The sequence below is a fragment of the Protopterus annectens genome, chromosome 15.part0 (assembly GCF_019279795.1).
Source record: "Protopterus annectens isolate FY-2018-M chromosome 15.part0, PAN1.0, whole genome shotgun sequence".
NCBI classification, from domain to species: domain Eukaryota; kingdom Metazoa; phylum Chordata; order Ceratodontiformes; family Protopteridae; genus Protopterus; species Protopterus annectens.
The window spans coordinates 458747294-458762766 of record NC_056749.1 but is presented as its reverse complement, the minus strand read 5'-3'; the positions used below and the strand labels follow the sequence as shown (position 1 = coordinate 458762766).

The window sequence follows — 15473 nt, the reverse complement described above, 5'->3', positions numbered from 1 at the left end:
TTCCACTGTATGCTACTTCTCTGGATGCATGTATTGTTCAAAACTGGGAATCACCTAGTGTAGTGACTACTTTCCCTGCATATAAAAATGTCTGTCTTCATCAAGAAGAAGAATAAAGGGGACTGGTCACATTAATCATGTATATGAGTCTCTTATAAGCAGGCATATTGTATGGCAGGAGATAATAAAACTGGACACAGTCTCTCACATTGCATATAACAGACTAGAAAAGTTCTGTAATAAAGTTTTCGTACACTGCTCCAATGAATATGAGCCCCACTGATGCAGGCACAGCCTCTCAGTTTGCATGTGTTACAAAACAGACTAATAAAGGCTGGTAAAGCAGGCATTTTCAATGTTCAAAGTGTGAACTACTGTATTAGACAGACCTGATGAAGCTCAGGCAAAAGTGTTTTCTTAAATATAGTTCTATAGTTGTAGCTCAAAATGTGTTGTCATGTTTTGCTTGTTAGAAGTTACAAATAAAAATAACACCTTTTAACTAAGAATGAGGTTCCACAGGCTGCTGAGCTGGTAAATCTTCAAGGGTCTTTCAGGAATATTCAAATAAGGGACTATCTCTAAGCTTTGGGACTGGCTCCTTGTTTTTCCATTTCCAAAATATTCCTCCAATCAGTTCCCATGGACCCTACCACCATTGTCTGTGGAACACTTAGAAACAGCTAACAACTTCAACTAGCAAGCTCACAGGATGGTTAAAATGTGTTAGTTCTGTTGATGAATTAATATAATTCAGTGTGATTCATCATGGATGCCAACTTAAATTCTTAACACTGAATGTGTAACAGATCACATCATTGTGGAACTAGGAGGAAAATGAACTTATTAAGACTCTAAATTAGGTACTTTCCCCCATGAGGTACTCTTGAGAGGTAAGATCTGGGCAAAGAAATGGAATGTGCTGCTGAATCAGACTAGCAGCAGTCATCACATCATATGTTTCTCTCAGAGATGTTCATTTAAGCCATTTACTTGCAAGACATGAAAGAGCTGAGCTAAAGACCATTATTGGCACTCATAACTCTACTGTAATGAAAATACACACACAAAGCTTCTTTACTTGATACTGCTTAAACATAAGGAAAACACACACACACACCAGTAACAGCAATACTCCTGCAGATCCAGAAACATCAAAAGGTATACAAATTGTATGCATTCGAACACTAAAATTACACCTGTTTAACTAAAACTGGATAGGTGAAGTGTTTACATGTCCTCACTTCATCTTGAAATCTATACTAAGCATACCACTATGGTTAGAAACATATCTCTCAAGTTATATGCAGAGACAGGAAAATATGCAACCATTAGCAGTGGTGTAGTTTGAAGTAAATAATCTGAGAAAGGAACATTACACTTACACATATTCAGCTGTCGAACAAAGCTAGACATGTTGCTGTGTTTGAAGTACAGGGGAAGAATTTCTTTTGCAAATTTATGCTCATTCAGGACACGAAAGTTCTGACCATTCTACACAAAAGGAAAATAAAAACACAAATTTTATTAGGTATTACCTTTCTTCAATCATTACAAAGCAATTTTCTCAAAACAGATAATCCAACAGAAAACCAGTACAGGAAATAGTGTATATTCAACAACTGTTTAATTTCAAAGTAAGAGACCAGGAGCAAACAGAAAATACCAGTTTTGCTAAGTCAAGTCAGGTTCATTAGTCTTCTCCCCTCCTGTCAGTACTAGGCATACAGATCCACCATAACTTTGATATGTAGTATGTAGAGATTCAACTGCAGAAACTAAAAGGACTTAACACAAAGGAAATGAGGATTGCTTGGACAACTTTCCCAGGCTAACACTTAATCCCATATCCCACAGGACTCTGCCCCCTTCTGAACGCTCAAGTTCTGGACCCTGCCTTAAAATTCTAAAGGTATACAGACAAAATAGTCAACAAATACTTTCAGAATTGAAACTTTACTACAATAATAAAATCTGAAATTTTGTACTTCTAGCTGACAAGCATACCCACCACTGTGATCTAAGAGATTTCATTAACTGCCACTTACTAGCCAAGCTACTATACTACTTGGCACTCAACTGTTCAAATTTATCATGCTGGGTCAATTCCTCCCAATACACTCAGCCTTACAAATAAGAGAATTATCATACGCATTGAGAGAAATTGAGGATGACGGCATTACCTTGTTAAGACCACATTTTGACACTAGCATTCGGGAAAGGGTCTTCACTAAATATGGTCCAGCAACACAGAATCAACTACACAGAGAAATATGTTCTCAACATTGGATGGCTTCAAGGCTAAACTGAAGAAATATCTACTAGAAGAAACTGACCGTAATTGCTTTTATGAGATTGAATAAATTGCTATAGTCCTGTAGAATTATCTTAACACTTACATGCACTATACATAGGCATCACTCTAGTAAGAGAACGCTACCCTGTAAATGATCTATGCATTTCCACATTGGTTGAAATACTGAGAATGTTTTTGTTTCTTACCCCATTTTCTGTGCTGTGGGTTGTGGCTGAAAAAGGTCAACTGACCAATCCACTTTTCTGGTTACTAATTTCAAACAAATAAATAAATGTCAATAAAATAAAAAGCAAGGAGTCAGATGAGTGGTTTACGTTTTTAGGAGCAGCTGTACTCCCAGATCAAGTATTGTGGTAAAAATCCAACACATTTATATCTGTCACAGAGCTCTAGCTGCAAGAACCACTAGGACAGAATTCCCAGCACAGTTCACTTGGGAAGGCATCCCAATAGAAAATTACCAACCAACAGTAGCACTCAAGAAAGATGTCAGCATACAGTTTCCATAGCACATAGCCAAGACCTTTCATGAAAGTTTCACTGAGGAAAATCTGACACACTTTCACATCAATAAAACTATAAGTAAAATTTAATTTAGAATGCATGTTTGTTGGTGGTATCATCTTTCCTACAGTATGTGTTATGTGTAGCAGACATATCAAGAAACACATTTACTTTCTCTTCTGACAGAATGGTTTTAAGCTACTTGTGTATATCCACACAGAGGATGATGTACTGCCTAAATCAAAGGGATCTCCAAGAGACGTGAAAGATGGCTGAATATCATCAAGTAACATACAATAAAGAGGGTTTAAAATCAACCCTGCAACAAAGAGCTTTGCCTTTTCAATATTACAGCCAGAGAGGAAAAATATAACTCAACAGAAGTAATTCTATCTAAAAGAAAACAAGGTTCCTGAAAAAAGACTAAGTATGGCTACTAATAGACCAACAGCTTGAGCCTTGAAGTCTAAGACTACTGATAGACCAACAGCTTAAGTCTTGAAGTCTTGGCTCAAAAGAATGCTAGAAACAGCAGCTAAATGAACCTTGAAAGAGGACTGGTCTGAGTTAAAATGCCCTGAAAAGTACTGATGAGTTAAAAAAAGGTTTTGTTAGAAAATGTGCCAAAATCTTGATAAAGTCCAATCAAGCATGTTATTTGGCCATCTGTGCAGGCTTTTAACATATATCGCCATGGAAAACACAGCATTATAGACAGCTCTGTATGAAACACTTATCAGGACGTATTTCTGACCCTAGGATATCAAAAGTTGCCAACCTGAATGTATGGGAATAAAGATGGTTTCATCCCAAGACTCAGCCCATGGATGGTTGTGAAATGCACCTGAAACAAAATGATCAGGAAATAAAAAAAAATAGAGCAACAACATAAAAATCAAAGTCGGACATTAAAGAGATATTTAAAAACATTTTCTGGTACACTGACTGTATATAAGAAAAACAATGAAAACTTCCTAGAAAGTTCTCAAGGAATGACTGCCCAAGGGCATGCAGACTCCTGATACTATACTGACAATAAAGGAAAGCAGACTACCTAAACTGGCTTAGATTGAGTAAACAAATAAATGGCGTGACTAGTAAATCCGGAAATGTGCACATCTCTGGCAAAGAGCTCAAGGATCACCAACAAAGCAGGACAAGACACCTTTAAAGTTTATGGACTATGCAGGAGGTTTTCCAGTAAGGTAGGATGATGCAAATTAAATACTGCTGTAAATGAAGGATAGATCCCTCTTCTAATCTCATGACCTTCCTACAGAGACTGGATTACTCCCTTTCCTGTTACATGACATACCACATAGCCACAGCATGTCCAAATAACTAGAAGCGCAATCCAAACAAGCTTGTAGGAGATAGGATCCCACACATCTTCACAATACTAATCTCAATCTTGTGTTTCTGGCAGAACAGCTGCCCCTGTGCCATAAATGACTGGGAACATCCTCTCCATGCATAAATTTATGCATGCTCAATCAACGTATGGGATGAGGAAAGAAAGCACAGTTGTGTAGATTGCACTTTGCCATAACAGTAGATGTTTGAATTCCTTACTGGTGCTTTAACCTTTGGGTATTGGGTTGTACCTTCCTATGATACAACAATCGGACGGTCCTCAAAAAATTCTTGCTCCCTCCCTCACCTACACTTTGACTGCTTATTGAACAAGCACTTAGAGGGAAATCAGTAGTCAGAGTGCAGAAAGCTCCAGGCCTTTCCAGTCCAAACAAAAAAAGAAAGCTTACTTATCCAGAAATTCCAAAAGGATATAAACATACAATTTTTTACCCGAACAACTAACTATATACAGAAGGAGGAAGGGGCAGAATGAGGGTGCAGCTAGTGCAGCAGTGAGAAATTCAAACATATACTGTTATAGGAAGTGCAACTGGCAACTGTACTATGTTCATTATTTTCACTGTTGTAGTAGCATTTGGCTGTTCAGATGGACTAAGAAAGCGTATTCAACATGGGAGGAGGAAAGATAAGGGTACAGCAGCCCCTGGAGAATAGTCTTAGCAAAGTCAGTTCAGGACCTGGAGAAGGAATTTAGTTTATAATGCCTTGTAAAGGTATACATAGAGGTCAATGTAGCCATCTCTAGAATGCTTCTAGAGTCCACCCCTTTCCAATATGCCATCACTGAAAACATGTCTCAATTACAGGGTGCCTTAATCCTGCTTGGAATTGTTTTACCATACTGGGAACAAGTGAAGTTAAAGCAAGGAACAACCAACAGGAGTTGTCTGAACTGACACAGGTTGTTCTTTTCCAGTCCCACACTATGAAGGCCAGAGCTTTTTGTTAGAGATTATGAATATAAGGCTGAAATTAATTCTGTTGTAAATATGCTGAAAGATAAAGCATAGAATAAAAAGTTTGCTTGAATATATGTATAGAGTTTAGTAATGTAAAATGGGCATTCATACTATAACAGACAGGCTTCTCTTCACAGCATCAAAAAAAGCCTAACAAAGCAATATTGGAAAGCAAGTATCACATGCTTTTCTCATGTTTGCAGAACAAATACCTAAACTTAGCAATACGTGATGTTTTTTTCAATAGGAAAAGAACAGATGTTTCTTTTCATAATTCTGTTATTCTGATTGCATGCATATGTGCATTTTCACATCAGCAGAACTGCTGACAGGACAATAGAAAAGTTTAAAAACAGACATTATGTGACTTCTCACAGAAGGCCAAAAACATACCAAGAGGAAATAAAATCTGTGTGTGTGACTAGCACTCTATATAACAACAGTAGTGGAGAGAAGGACAGAGAGAAGCATTTTGTAGAAGTCATCATTCATATCTGTAATGAAGGAAAACTTTATAAATATATGCTACAAACTTACAGAAAGAGTATGTGTGGTTTATTATAAAATAAGTTATCTGTAACTGCGCTTATAGCTGCAAAATATATTTCTTTATCAGTGTGCAAATTGAAAGGCTTGGTGCTTTAAACAGACTACAGATGGAGTCATGCAAAGCTCTGTGTCTCTGATTCAGCAGTAAACAGCACAGCAAGACTGTGCGTCTTAACAAGACTTTGGATCCAGCAAAACATAGCAGCGCACACATAAAATAAAATTTTCAATGGTGACCCTAACAAACCTTTCTAGCCTGTATCCAAAAACAGGGGGAGTGAGTGGGTAATGTATTGTATAAGGCCACTCTTGTAAAAGCACAGTAACTAACATTTATGTGAAGTACTTCAGATTTCTACAGTTTTCTACAGTTTACAGCAATAATACAGTTTATTAGACGTCAAAATCTGGAGTGAGACTGCAGTGCAGATAGGTGAGCAGTGCCATAAATTCTCCAAAAAAGGTACAATACAAAGTTGTAAGACTGAAACTGCCAGTTGTGTTGTACCAACTTCACAAGTGACTACAAAGACTTTTCAACCATCTACAGTAAAGCAGCTTGACCATCTGCCTCTCTGGTTACTGGTAAGAAAATTTTTCTGTGTTACATACAGTATGAATGCCATAAAGGTAATAATAACAGAATGAATGTATATACAGCATATTAGTAAATGTAAAACATTATTAGGGCAAGTTAATAGTAAGGCATTATGCAAATGGATTACAATATTTGACTGGTATCTGAAACAAAATCATGTGTGGTACACATTACATTCAAATGTTAGACAGTTATGTTCTGTCACCAGATGTAAAAGGTTTATTTCAGAGTTGCAACAACAGTCAAATCAGTTACTGATAGAACCTCTAGTACATTGCGTTACAAAATAATGTAATAAACTTCTAAAAGACAGACACAATGAGTTCAGGAAGCTTAGACAAGTTATACATACATCTTTTCAAAAGTGCATAGGAGTTTTAGATTCAGCAGAACAGGTTCCTGAGACATATCAGGCAGACCATGAGGAAACTCTTGAACAGCAGTTACAGGATAAAGGAAATAAATTAGCTGAGCTTAAGAGAACATTGGGAAAGTGCAGGAAACTACAGCTGATCTGTACAAAAGAAATATATTTTATAATATGTTTGTGTATTGAAAATGGTTAAGCATACATGGTAGGATGGTAAAATACAAATCATTCTCAAATGTTTAAAACTTCCATTCAGTTAAAGCAAGACATGTATCAGTACTACAGTAAAGTAGAGCATATGACTGCTATTCTTAGCATAGTCAAAAGGTAAACTAAACTGTTCTAGTGTATAAAAATTAAATAAAAAGTTACACTAAACAGTTCTAGTGCATAAAATTAAATAAAAATAGTTAATAAGAGTAAAGATTTAAAGTCACAAGACTGACATGCTTAAATAAAGATTTAAAGTCACAAGACATGCATATATTTCTTTTCATCTAAAATACATCTGTTACAATGCACAAGAATAACAGGCAGACAACAGCAAATATAAATAATCTAAATATAAACGTGTTAGTTAAGCTAATATCTATTTGTTTTTTTTTTTATAATTGTATTGTAACACCACACAAAACAGTTAAAGTTCTGAATTTTAAAAAGAAATAAAATCACAGACGGTATTAGTCAAACAGTTTTTGTAAAATTAATGGCAGGACAGTTAAATAAAAAAATACTGAAATCCATGTAAGCTAATTGTAAAATAATGTATATTTATGTAGTATAAATGCAGAGTTATGCAAATCACAAATACTTAACTGAAATGTGAGCTCAGTCCTTCCTAGACTAGATAAATAGTTACAGGAAATGTTGGAAAGATAAGATAAACAACAAGACTGATTGCCATATAAGTAGCTTGAGTTTTTCTAAAGCATTATTGTTATTAAAACATAAATATTAAAATGTTTACAGGCAACTATATTTGGTAATTGTAATAAAATGTCACAATTGTGCATAGATATCACTGATAATCTGTTTGCAAGTAAATTTTAAAAGTAAAAACAAAAAAAAAAACTCAAGTTGCATCAAGTACAGCCAGCAGATGGGCTATAGTATACATACAGTTCAAATCAATTGTGCAGGAAGGTACAAATACCTACTAGTGGTAATAAACAGCAAAAGCTTTATAAAAAAATGATCAAATCAGACAAGGGTCTATAGTTTAACAACCTAATAAAGCAAATGTATAACCAAAGTGTTGGGCTGACATACATTCTATTCTCACAGCATAAAATAGATAAACAATACCGCAATGCTGCAGGAGGAGGGGTACTTTCTCAGTTCTGCGCTGACTGTATAAGCAGTACTGCACAAGGGTCTGAAACAGAGCTACAGGAAGAAATAATATTTCATTCCTTCTTGACAATACTTTTTTAGGGGGGGAAGGAAAAAACAGGTATTAGTGCATAAGAAACACTGGTAAACAGATTAAATCTGAAAGTACAAGATATTTTATGCTAGTTATTATTGCATTGTTTAGTATTAAATTGTATTTACAACCTGTTAACCTGTAAAGCTATACACAAGATGACTTACAATTGCTTTATTACAGCTATACAAGAAAGAGTAAAGATATGTAAAAAAATGAACAAGACTGGTCACTATTTTAATATGTTTTTGGCAAAACAATATTGGTATAAAAAAGCATGAATGTTTCTAAATTGCTGAGTATGTAGTTTAAAATAACATGACATATGCCTTTGGTGCCAATTCCACTAAATATTTCTAAAGAGACAAACATTTTCCAAGATTTTGCTTAATATTAATGTTATTAAATTTGTAAGATTAGACTAAATGTACTTTACAATCTTTGTATGTACAAATGCAGAAGAATTCAGTACAAATGATAGTCTTTGTATGTACAAATGCAGACAAATTCAGTACAAATAATAGTCTTTGTATGTACAAATACAAAAAAATTCAGTACAAATGAAATTGTCTAGTAATGAATATGTGTAAAAAAAAAACATGTTTAAAAAAATGGGTCCAGGATACCTACTAGATTGAAATGCATGAATAACAAACAGTCTGTGTAAATACATACTGTACAGGATACATTGTAATAAGTTCAAAAGTAATTTGTCAAGTTGTAATATTATCACTGGTTTTAAGTTGTTGTCTCATTACTGGTTTTTGGATCACCATTTTATCTGTATCAGTATTGGTTATCCCAGTTAAAAAATATATTAAAATATTGTATTCATACAGCTAATGGACTAATATGCAAATAGCATTCTTCAGTGTATACTTCACTGTCAACTAAAGTGTATGGGCAGTTTAAAAATGTGATGGTTAAAATGACATTAAAACTGCATATTTTCAGCAGTGTATAAATGCTTGAAGTAGCACATAGTTCTTGTATTTTATAGATATTAGTCTAGTTCTAATATTTTGATATAAAATTATTAATAAAAGTAAAGAGTTAATTCAACAGTTGCAAAGAGTAAATGGAACAGTTCTAAGTCATAAATTAAATTGTGTGATTGCAAAAGAATAAATGAATCAAGTTAAAAAATAAAACTAAAGCAGACACAGCTCATAACTAATAAAAATATTTACACAGAATGGTCTGCAGAAAAAGTTGTTAGATACATTCAGTTTTGGTTGTAATACTTAATATCATATTAACTGTGTAAAATTGCATTTTGACTTGTATCAAAAAAAGACTAAAGGTTTTGTTTTTTTAATGTGTTTCTATATGATCTAAACAAAAATACATATCAGTATAAAGTGTTTTGAGTATGTTTAAAAAAAGAGGGAAGTGTTAGAGATTATGAATATAAGGCTGAAATTAAAAGCACAAAATAAAAAGTTTGCTTGAATATATGTAAGAGTTTAGCAATGTAAAACGGGCATTCATACTATATGTATAACACACAGGCTTCTCTTCAGAACATCAAAAAAAAAAAAGCCTAACAAAGCAATACTGGAAAGCAAGTATCACATGCTTTTCTCATGTTTGCAGAACAAATAACTAAACTCAGCAATACGTGATGTTTTTTTCAATAGGAACAGAACATACTTCTGTTATTCTGATTGTGTGCATTTGTGCATTTTCACATCAGAAGAACTGCTGACAGGACAATAGAAAAGTCTAAAAACAGACATTATGTGACTTCCCACAGAAGGCCAAAAAAGATACCAAGAGGAAATAAAATCTATGTGCGTGACTAGCACTCTATATAACAACTGTAATAGAGAGAGGGACAGAGAGAAGTATTTTGTAGAAGTCATCATTCATATCTGTAATGAAGGAAAACTTTATAAATATATGCTACAAACTTACAGAAATAGTATGTGTGGTTTATTATAAAAATAAGTTATCTGTAACTGTGCTTATAGCTGCAAAATATATTTCTTTATCAGTGTGCAATTTGAAAGGCTTGGTACTTTAAACAGAATACAGATGGAGTCATGCAAAGCTCTGTGTGTCTGATTTAGCAGTAAACAGCACAGCAAGACTGTGTGTCTTAAGACTTTGGATCCAGCACAGCATAGCAGCCCGCAAATTAAAATAAAGTTTTCACTTTTCAGCTTTTCTACAGTATACAATACTGACAAGATAATAAAATAACTTGCAAAAGCATGATCAAGGTATATGGAGTCCTTTCACCCTGCCAATCAGTTTCTGAAATAAATAAGGGAGGTGGATGGCTAGAATCAATGTACACTCTGAAAGTAGTAAGGTATTGAATGTAGGATTTGTTACACAGACAGACGGGTTATGCCAACATGAAAAAATGACGAAATGACCATCCCTGTGAACCCTAGAAACCTGAGATGTTCCCTGGCTATTTCCATTTAGGGATCCACCTTTTCTTGGGTTAGGAAAGCCATTTGCAGAGAAAACTTATGACATCTGGCAAAAGACTAAGCAAAGATAAGCAAGTCATCTAAATAAATTATGTGACTGCCCTGTGGTCTGCAATAAGCCATCACACCTCTTTTTTTCATCATTATCCCAGCCAAATTCTCTATCATTCTCTGCTATGACCATTCAGTAAATAAATCACCTCCACCTTCTATTCCAGTCTCCAATAACCTCTCCCATATACACACACACCACTATGCACAAATGTCCTCCCACCTTAAACATACATTCATAATACTTTCATCAAAATTCTAAAACATCTCTACAAATTCACGCCAGCCATTCTAATACTCCTTATCAGCGCCAGCTCAGAAACTTACCCCGGACTTTACCACCATTCGTCTCCATCCATAAAGTGCACAGACTTCCATATATCATGTGCCCTCATCAATGCACAAAGCATTGCCAACAAGCTCGACCAAATAAGAACTTTCCTTTCCTAACACAACCAGACATTACAGCGGTCACTGAATCTTGGATCAAGCCATGTAGCTCCAACTTTCAGCATCTCCTCCCCTCATACTACTATGAGTATTTTGCAAGACCTAGTAATAGAAAAGGAGGAGGCTGTCTATTATTATTAAACAAAACCACACACAACACATCTTAAGCCCACGGTCCTAGCTAAATCAAACAGTATAAAAGACATAGACCACAACCGGGTCCTCCTAAAATTAGACAGGAAAAAAAAAACTTTCTTAATTCAGCAGCATACCCACTTCCTCCATCAGTTTCTAAAAATAAATCCATATTCTCAGAAATAGTCTTAGCTAGTAACTTCAATAAGAAGTACTCTGCAGCAAAAATAAACATCTGATTATCCTGGGGGATTTCAACAATCACTTATCAGATTCCCTCTCAAATGACATTTCTGAATTTCTAGTTACAAGGACCTCTTACAGCGTATCATAGAGCCTACCCACCCAATCTGCATTCTACCAACCACTCTACTATTGACCTACTAATCAATATATGAACCAACAACTGTCTAAAATATTTACCTTCTTGCCCATACCACCGACAATCACTCACAAGTCATTTTTTTCATATCAGCAATCTATCTCTAAAATCTCCAGCCAAACCACTCTCCTTAAGACTCCAGTCCACAAATAATATCACTAAGGTGAAAGGCCATCCGACAACCTTTAAATGGTCTACATACTAAACATCCAACACCAGGACAAATTCTTCCCCTGTGGTAAAAATGCCTTATTAAACAAGAACAAACATAATGGCTCACCAAATTACTTAAATGTCGACTCAAGCTAAGTTTGGCAGTCATGACAAACAATCTGAATCCTCATCAAAATATAATGCCAAATATATGGAAAACAGTACCCATTAACCCCCTGTCCAAACAACCTAAACCCAAAAACACCTCACACTTTTATCCTATTTCCATCCTACCCACTCTTGGCAAGGTGCTAGAAAACTCTACATACAACTCTTAAGCTACATTAAACAATAACATCTCCTTATCCTTAAACAGCATGGATTCTGGACATGTCATAGTACAATGATGGCACTCTTCTCAACACGGACAATGGTAACTTGAAAATAGTAATATCTGCTTACATCACAAAAGCCTTTAACCTTATGAACTACCAACTCCTCCTACTTGCAAATGGTCAGTTGTAATCAGTGTACCACCGCTGTAACCAAATGTATAAAATAAAATAAAATCACTGGAAAACTATAATGTGGCCCACACACAGAGAATGAGAACTTTTCTGAAGCCACTGTGTCAATGTGAAGATAATTACCTTTTAGGTCTAGTGTTACCATAAACTGCAGAAGAAGAACGACCAGTACCAGACTCACAATGGTCAACATTTTGAAATCTGGTACTTTCACAAACAAGATGAAAAAAGGAAACTTCCAGAACTGGTCTCCAGGAAAACTTTCATTTTGGTACCAGAAATATTCTAAAGTAGAAGCCCCCACCCTTTTGGCCTAAAGCCCTGCTTCTATGACTCTAAGGGTCAGCATGAGTAGAAAACAACTGAGGAAGTAACTCTGGTTGGGACGGTGGGGTAGAATTCTCCTGAAAGAAGGCATGTCTATCTACTGCCAAGAGCAACCCTCCTGAACCACTTTTAGTACCCACAAGTCTGAAACAATCTGTTGCCAAAGGGGAAGATCAAGAACCAGTTTTAGGGACAGATTTAGAGATGCATCGGTAGAAGTGGACGGGGTAAGAATGCTAGCATATTCATTCTGAATGTGTAATCTGTCCTTTTAACTCAAAGGATCCCTGCTTTTTATTTTTCCCTTCTTTCTATCTCTCTTTGGATCCATCTTAGCCAGTAGATAGTAGGGATTGCTGATTTTGTCTTTTGAAGGAAGCAAAGGATTTGTAAGATTATGGTGGGTTAAAAAATCTTAAACTCTCTGAATCAATTCCCCTCTTAAATCAAACTGAGAACTTGAGTAGCACAACAGCCACACAAAACCTCCTTATCTAAAACAGAATTTAAAGTCTCAGACTAGAGCTGTTCAGAAAACTTTACAGGCATATATTCTCAAAACAGAAGCAATGGTCCTAGACACAGTATCATCACAATCATATACATTCTTCAAAGCATGCCTAGACACCCAAGACAGGTTAGAAATATATTTATATTCAGGACTTCAGTTCTAAAGAAAATAAAGCAGTACAATTCATCAAATTCTCTACAAAATTAAGAATTTGTTAGTTTGAGTTACTTTAAGTCTATCTGTCTTTTTGGGGACTTAAGACAGAAAACCAAGGTTATTGCAGGCAGCATTTAACACATCCTCCAAGGCTGACATGACAGGTGGAGCGGGTGTAACATGTGACAAATCCACTTGCAACACATTTCCTCAGTTCAGGGGGAACACCTACTTGTTCCCATAAAAATACTTAATGCATCCTGGAAATAGTCTCAAACAAGCAAAGGTACTCTAAATGATAAGTCAATCTTTCATCTGAATCAGAGTCTTGTGTTTGAGAATCTGTAGGAGAAGTAGCCCTGTCTCTTTCTATGTCAGACTTCTCAAATATATCTTCCTCAGAAATATTTTTATCCAGTATAATGCCTGGTATGGATTTCTGCTCTCCACAAAAGTAAACCTGCAATAATCGCCTGGTCAATACAAGAAAATCATCATTATGGGCAGGCAGCATGTATTTAGATCCTTTTATTTTTATAGACATCCCTGGGAGAAGACCAACTAGGAGATGGCCCTTGATCCCAAGCAACAGGGCTCTTTACATGACCACCCCATGAAAGCCTCCCAGAGAAACTCCCAAACTCAAAGATAACAAGTCCCATGCCTGGACTGGCCACTGGAACAGCCAGAGAGGATGTGGCTAATCCTCAGTCCAGACAGTGGAAGAGGATATACCAGAGGAACCTGGAAAAACCAATGAATGGTCCGAAGAGCAACAACTGGCTACTGTAAAATCATCCACCATCAGGTGAGACACAGACTGAGCCTGTGGTGTAGGCAGGGCTCTTTGTTCTGTTGCCTTTTTTTTCTTTTTAGGTATATCAGGAGAAGAAACAATAGGACCAGATTACGTATCCATGCTGTAGCTGAGGAAGAAGCCCAATTGCTGGCAAGTACTGCTGGAAAGTCGACTGGAAGAGAAGTTGTCAGGCAAGTGTTCACAAGGAGCACATAAACACTTCAAAACCAACAGCACAAGCAGTACACAAAATTTCCTGTCTAAACTCAAATCCTTTTCTTTAAAAGTGCCATGACAGAAATCAAGTAATAAAGATAAGTTGACGAAGTGTACACAAGCACCAAAAACAAGAAATACATGACTAAAACTCAATATTTTCCAATAAAATGTTTCAAAAGCAGTATATCTGAATCACAAACATAGCCCCCAATAATCAATTACAAGCCCCTATCTAAAAAGCGGTTCTTAACTGAAAACGTCTGAAATTAGTAAAAATGTTGGTATTGTTAAAGTAGAAATACCTCTTTGCATTAAAAAACAATACAATTAAACAGAATTAAATATAATAAAATTATCTTAAAAGGACAATAATGTATGTGAAGAAGGGCTCCCCTAATGGGACTTATCTGTCAGAAATGAAGCTGGAAGCCAACTGTTGCTCCTGTGAAGACTAAGATCTGCTTTCTCATGAGGTGTCAAAGTACTAAAGTTGTTTACACTCTGGCTGGTCAAGCCCTTGGAGGGAAATCAGCAATCGGTAGTAAAGAGCGTTTGTGAGGGAGGTAGCTGGAGCTTTTTGAAGACTAGCTGGCTATAGCATCCTAAGCAGGATACAACTCAAATAGCCAAAGTCTACTGCAACAGTGAGAATGATGAACATCATTTGGTTACAGAGTGCACTTAGAAGAAAGCTTTACAACACATTAGGTGGCAAACAGATTAAGAGATTATGGTAGATTGTGGGTAGATCTAAAAGACTGCATGTAGATTGCTTAAAGAGAGATGAGAAGCAAAGTAATTATGCAGAAATTTTACTCCAAGAATATCATTAAGTGATAAGAAATTCTTGAAATGAGAAAAAGGAATCAAATGTTAGAGACTCTTTGGATTCATGGGTAATTAAGGAATCAGTCTTTTAAAATTAATCACAACTGGTGATATGGACATTCTGAACAGTTTTAACGGCAATAAGACCAGCAAAGGACATACTCTTCTGACTGAACAAGGTCGTTCAGTAATAAATTATGGGACAGCATCAACTGAAATAAAATGAAGCTTCTTTAGAAAAAAGAAGTTATGTACTCACCATAACGTTCCATCTAAGTAGTTGTACTTCATTTGTCTTCAACCTGTGAATCTATGGATCTGAATCAGATCAGACACGGCCACATAACAAGCATTTGATCTGAGCTCCAAGCTTCTCCCCTTACCCATAATG

The 15473-nt window shown here is 35.8% G+C and overlaps 1 protein-coding gene across 1 annotated transcript in view; it reads right to left on the bottom strand.

Moving 5' to 3' along the window:
- LOC122789760 (heat shock factor protein 3-like) overlaps positions 1–15473 on the bottom strand; it is a 1295435-nt gene that overhangs the window by 951375 nt on the left and 328587 nt on the right. Inside the window, exon 2 of the mRNA XM_044057197.1 lies at positions 1386–1494. Coding sequence (XP_043913132.1) covers positions 1386–1494 — 109 coding nt within the window. The remainder of the gene's footprint in view (positions 1–1385; positions 1495–15473) is intronic.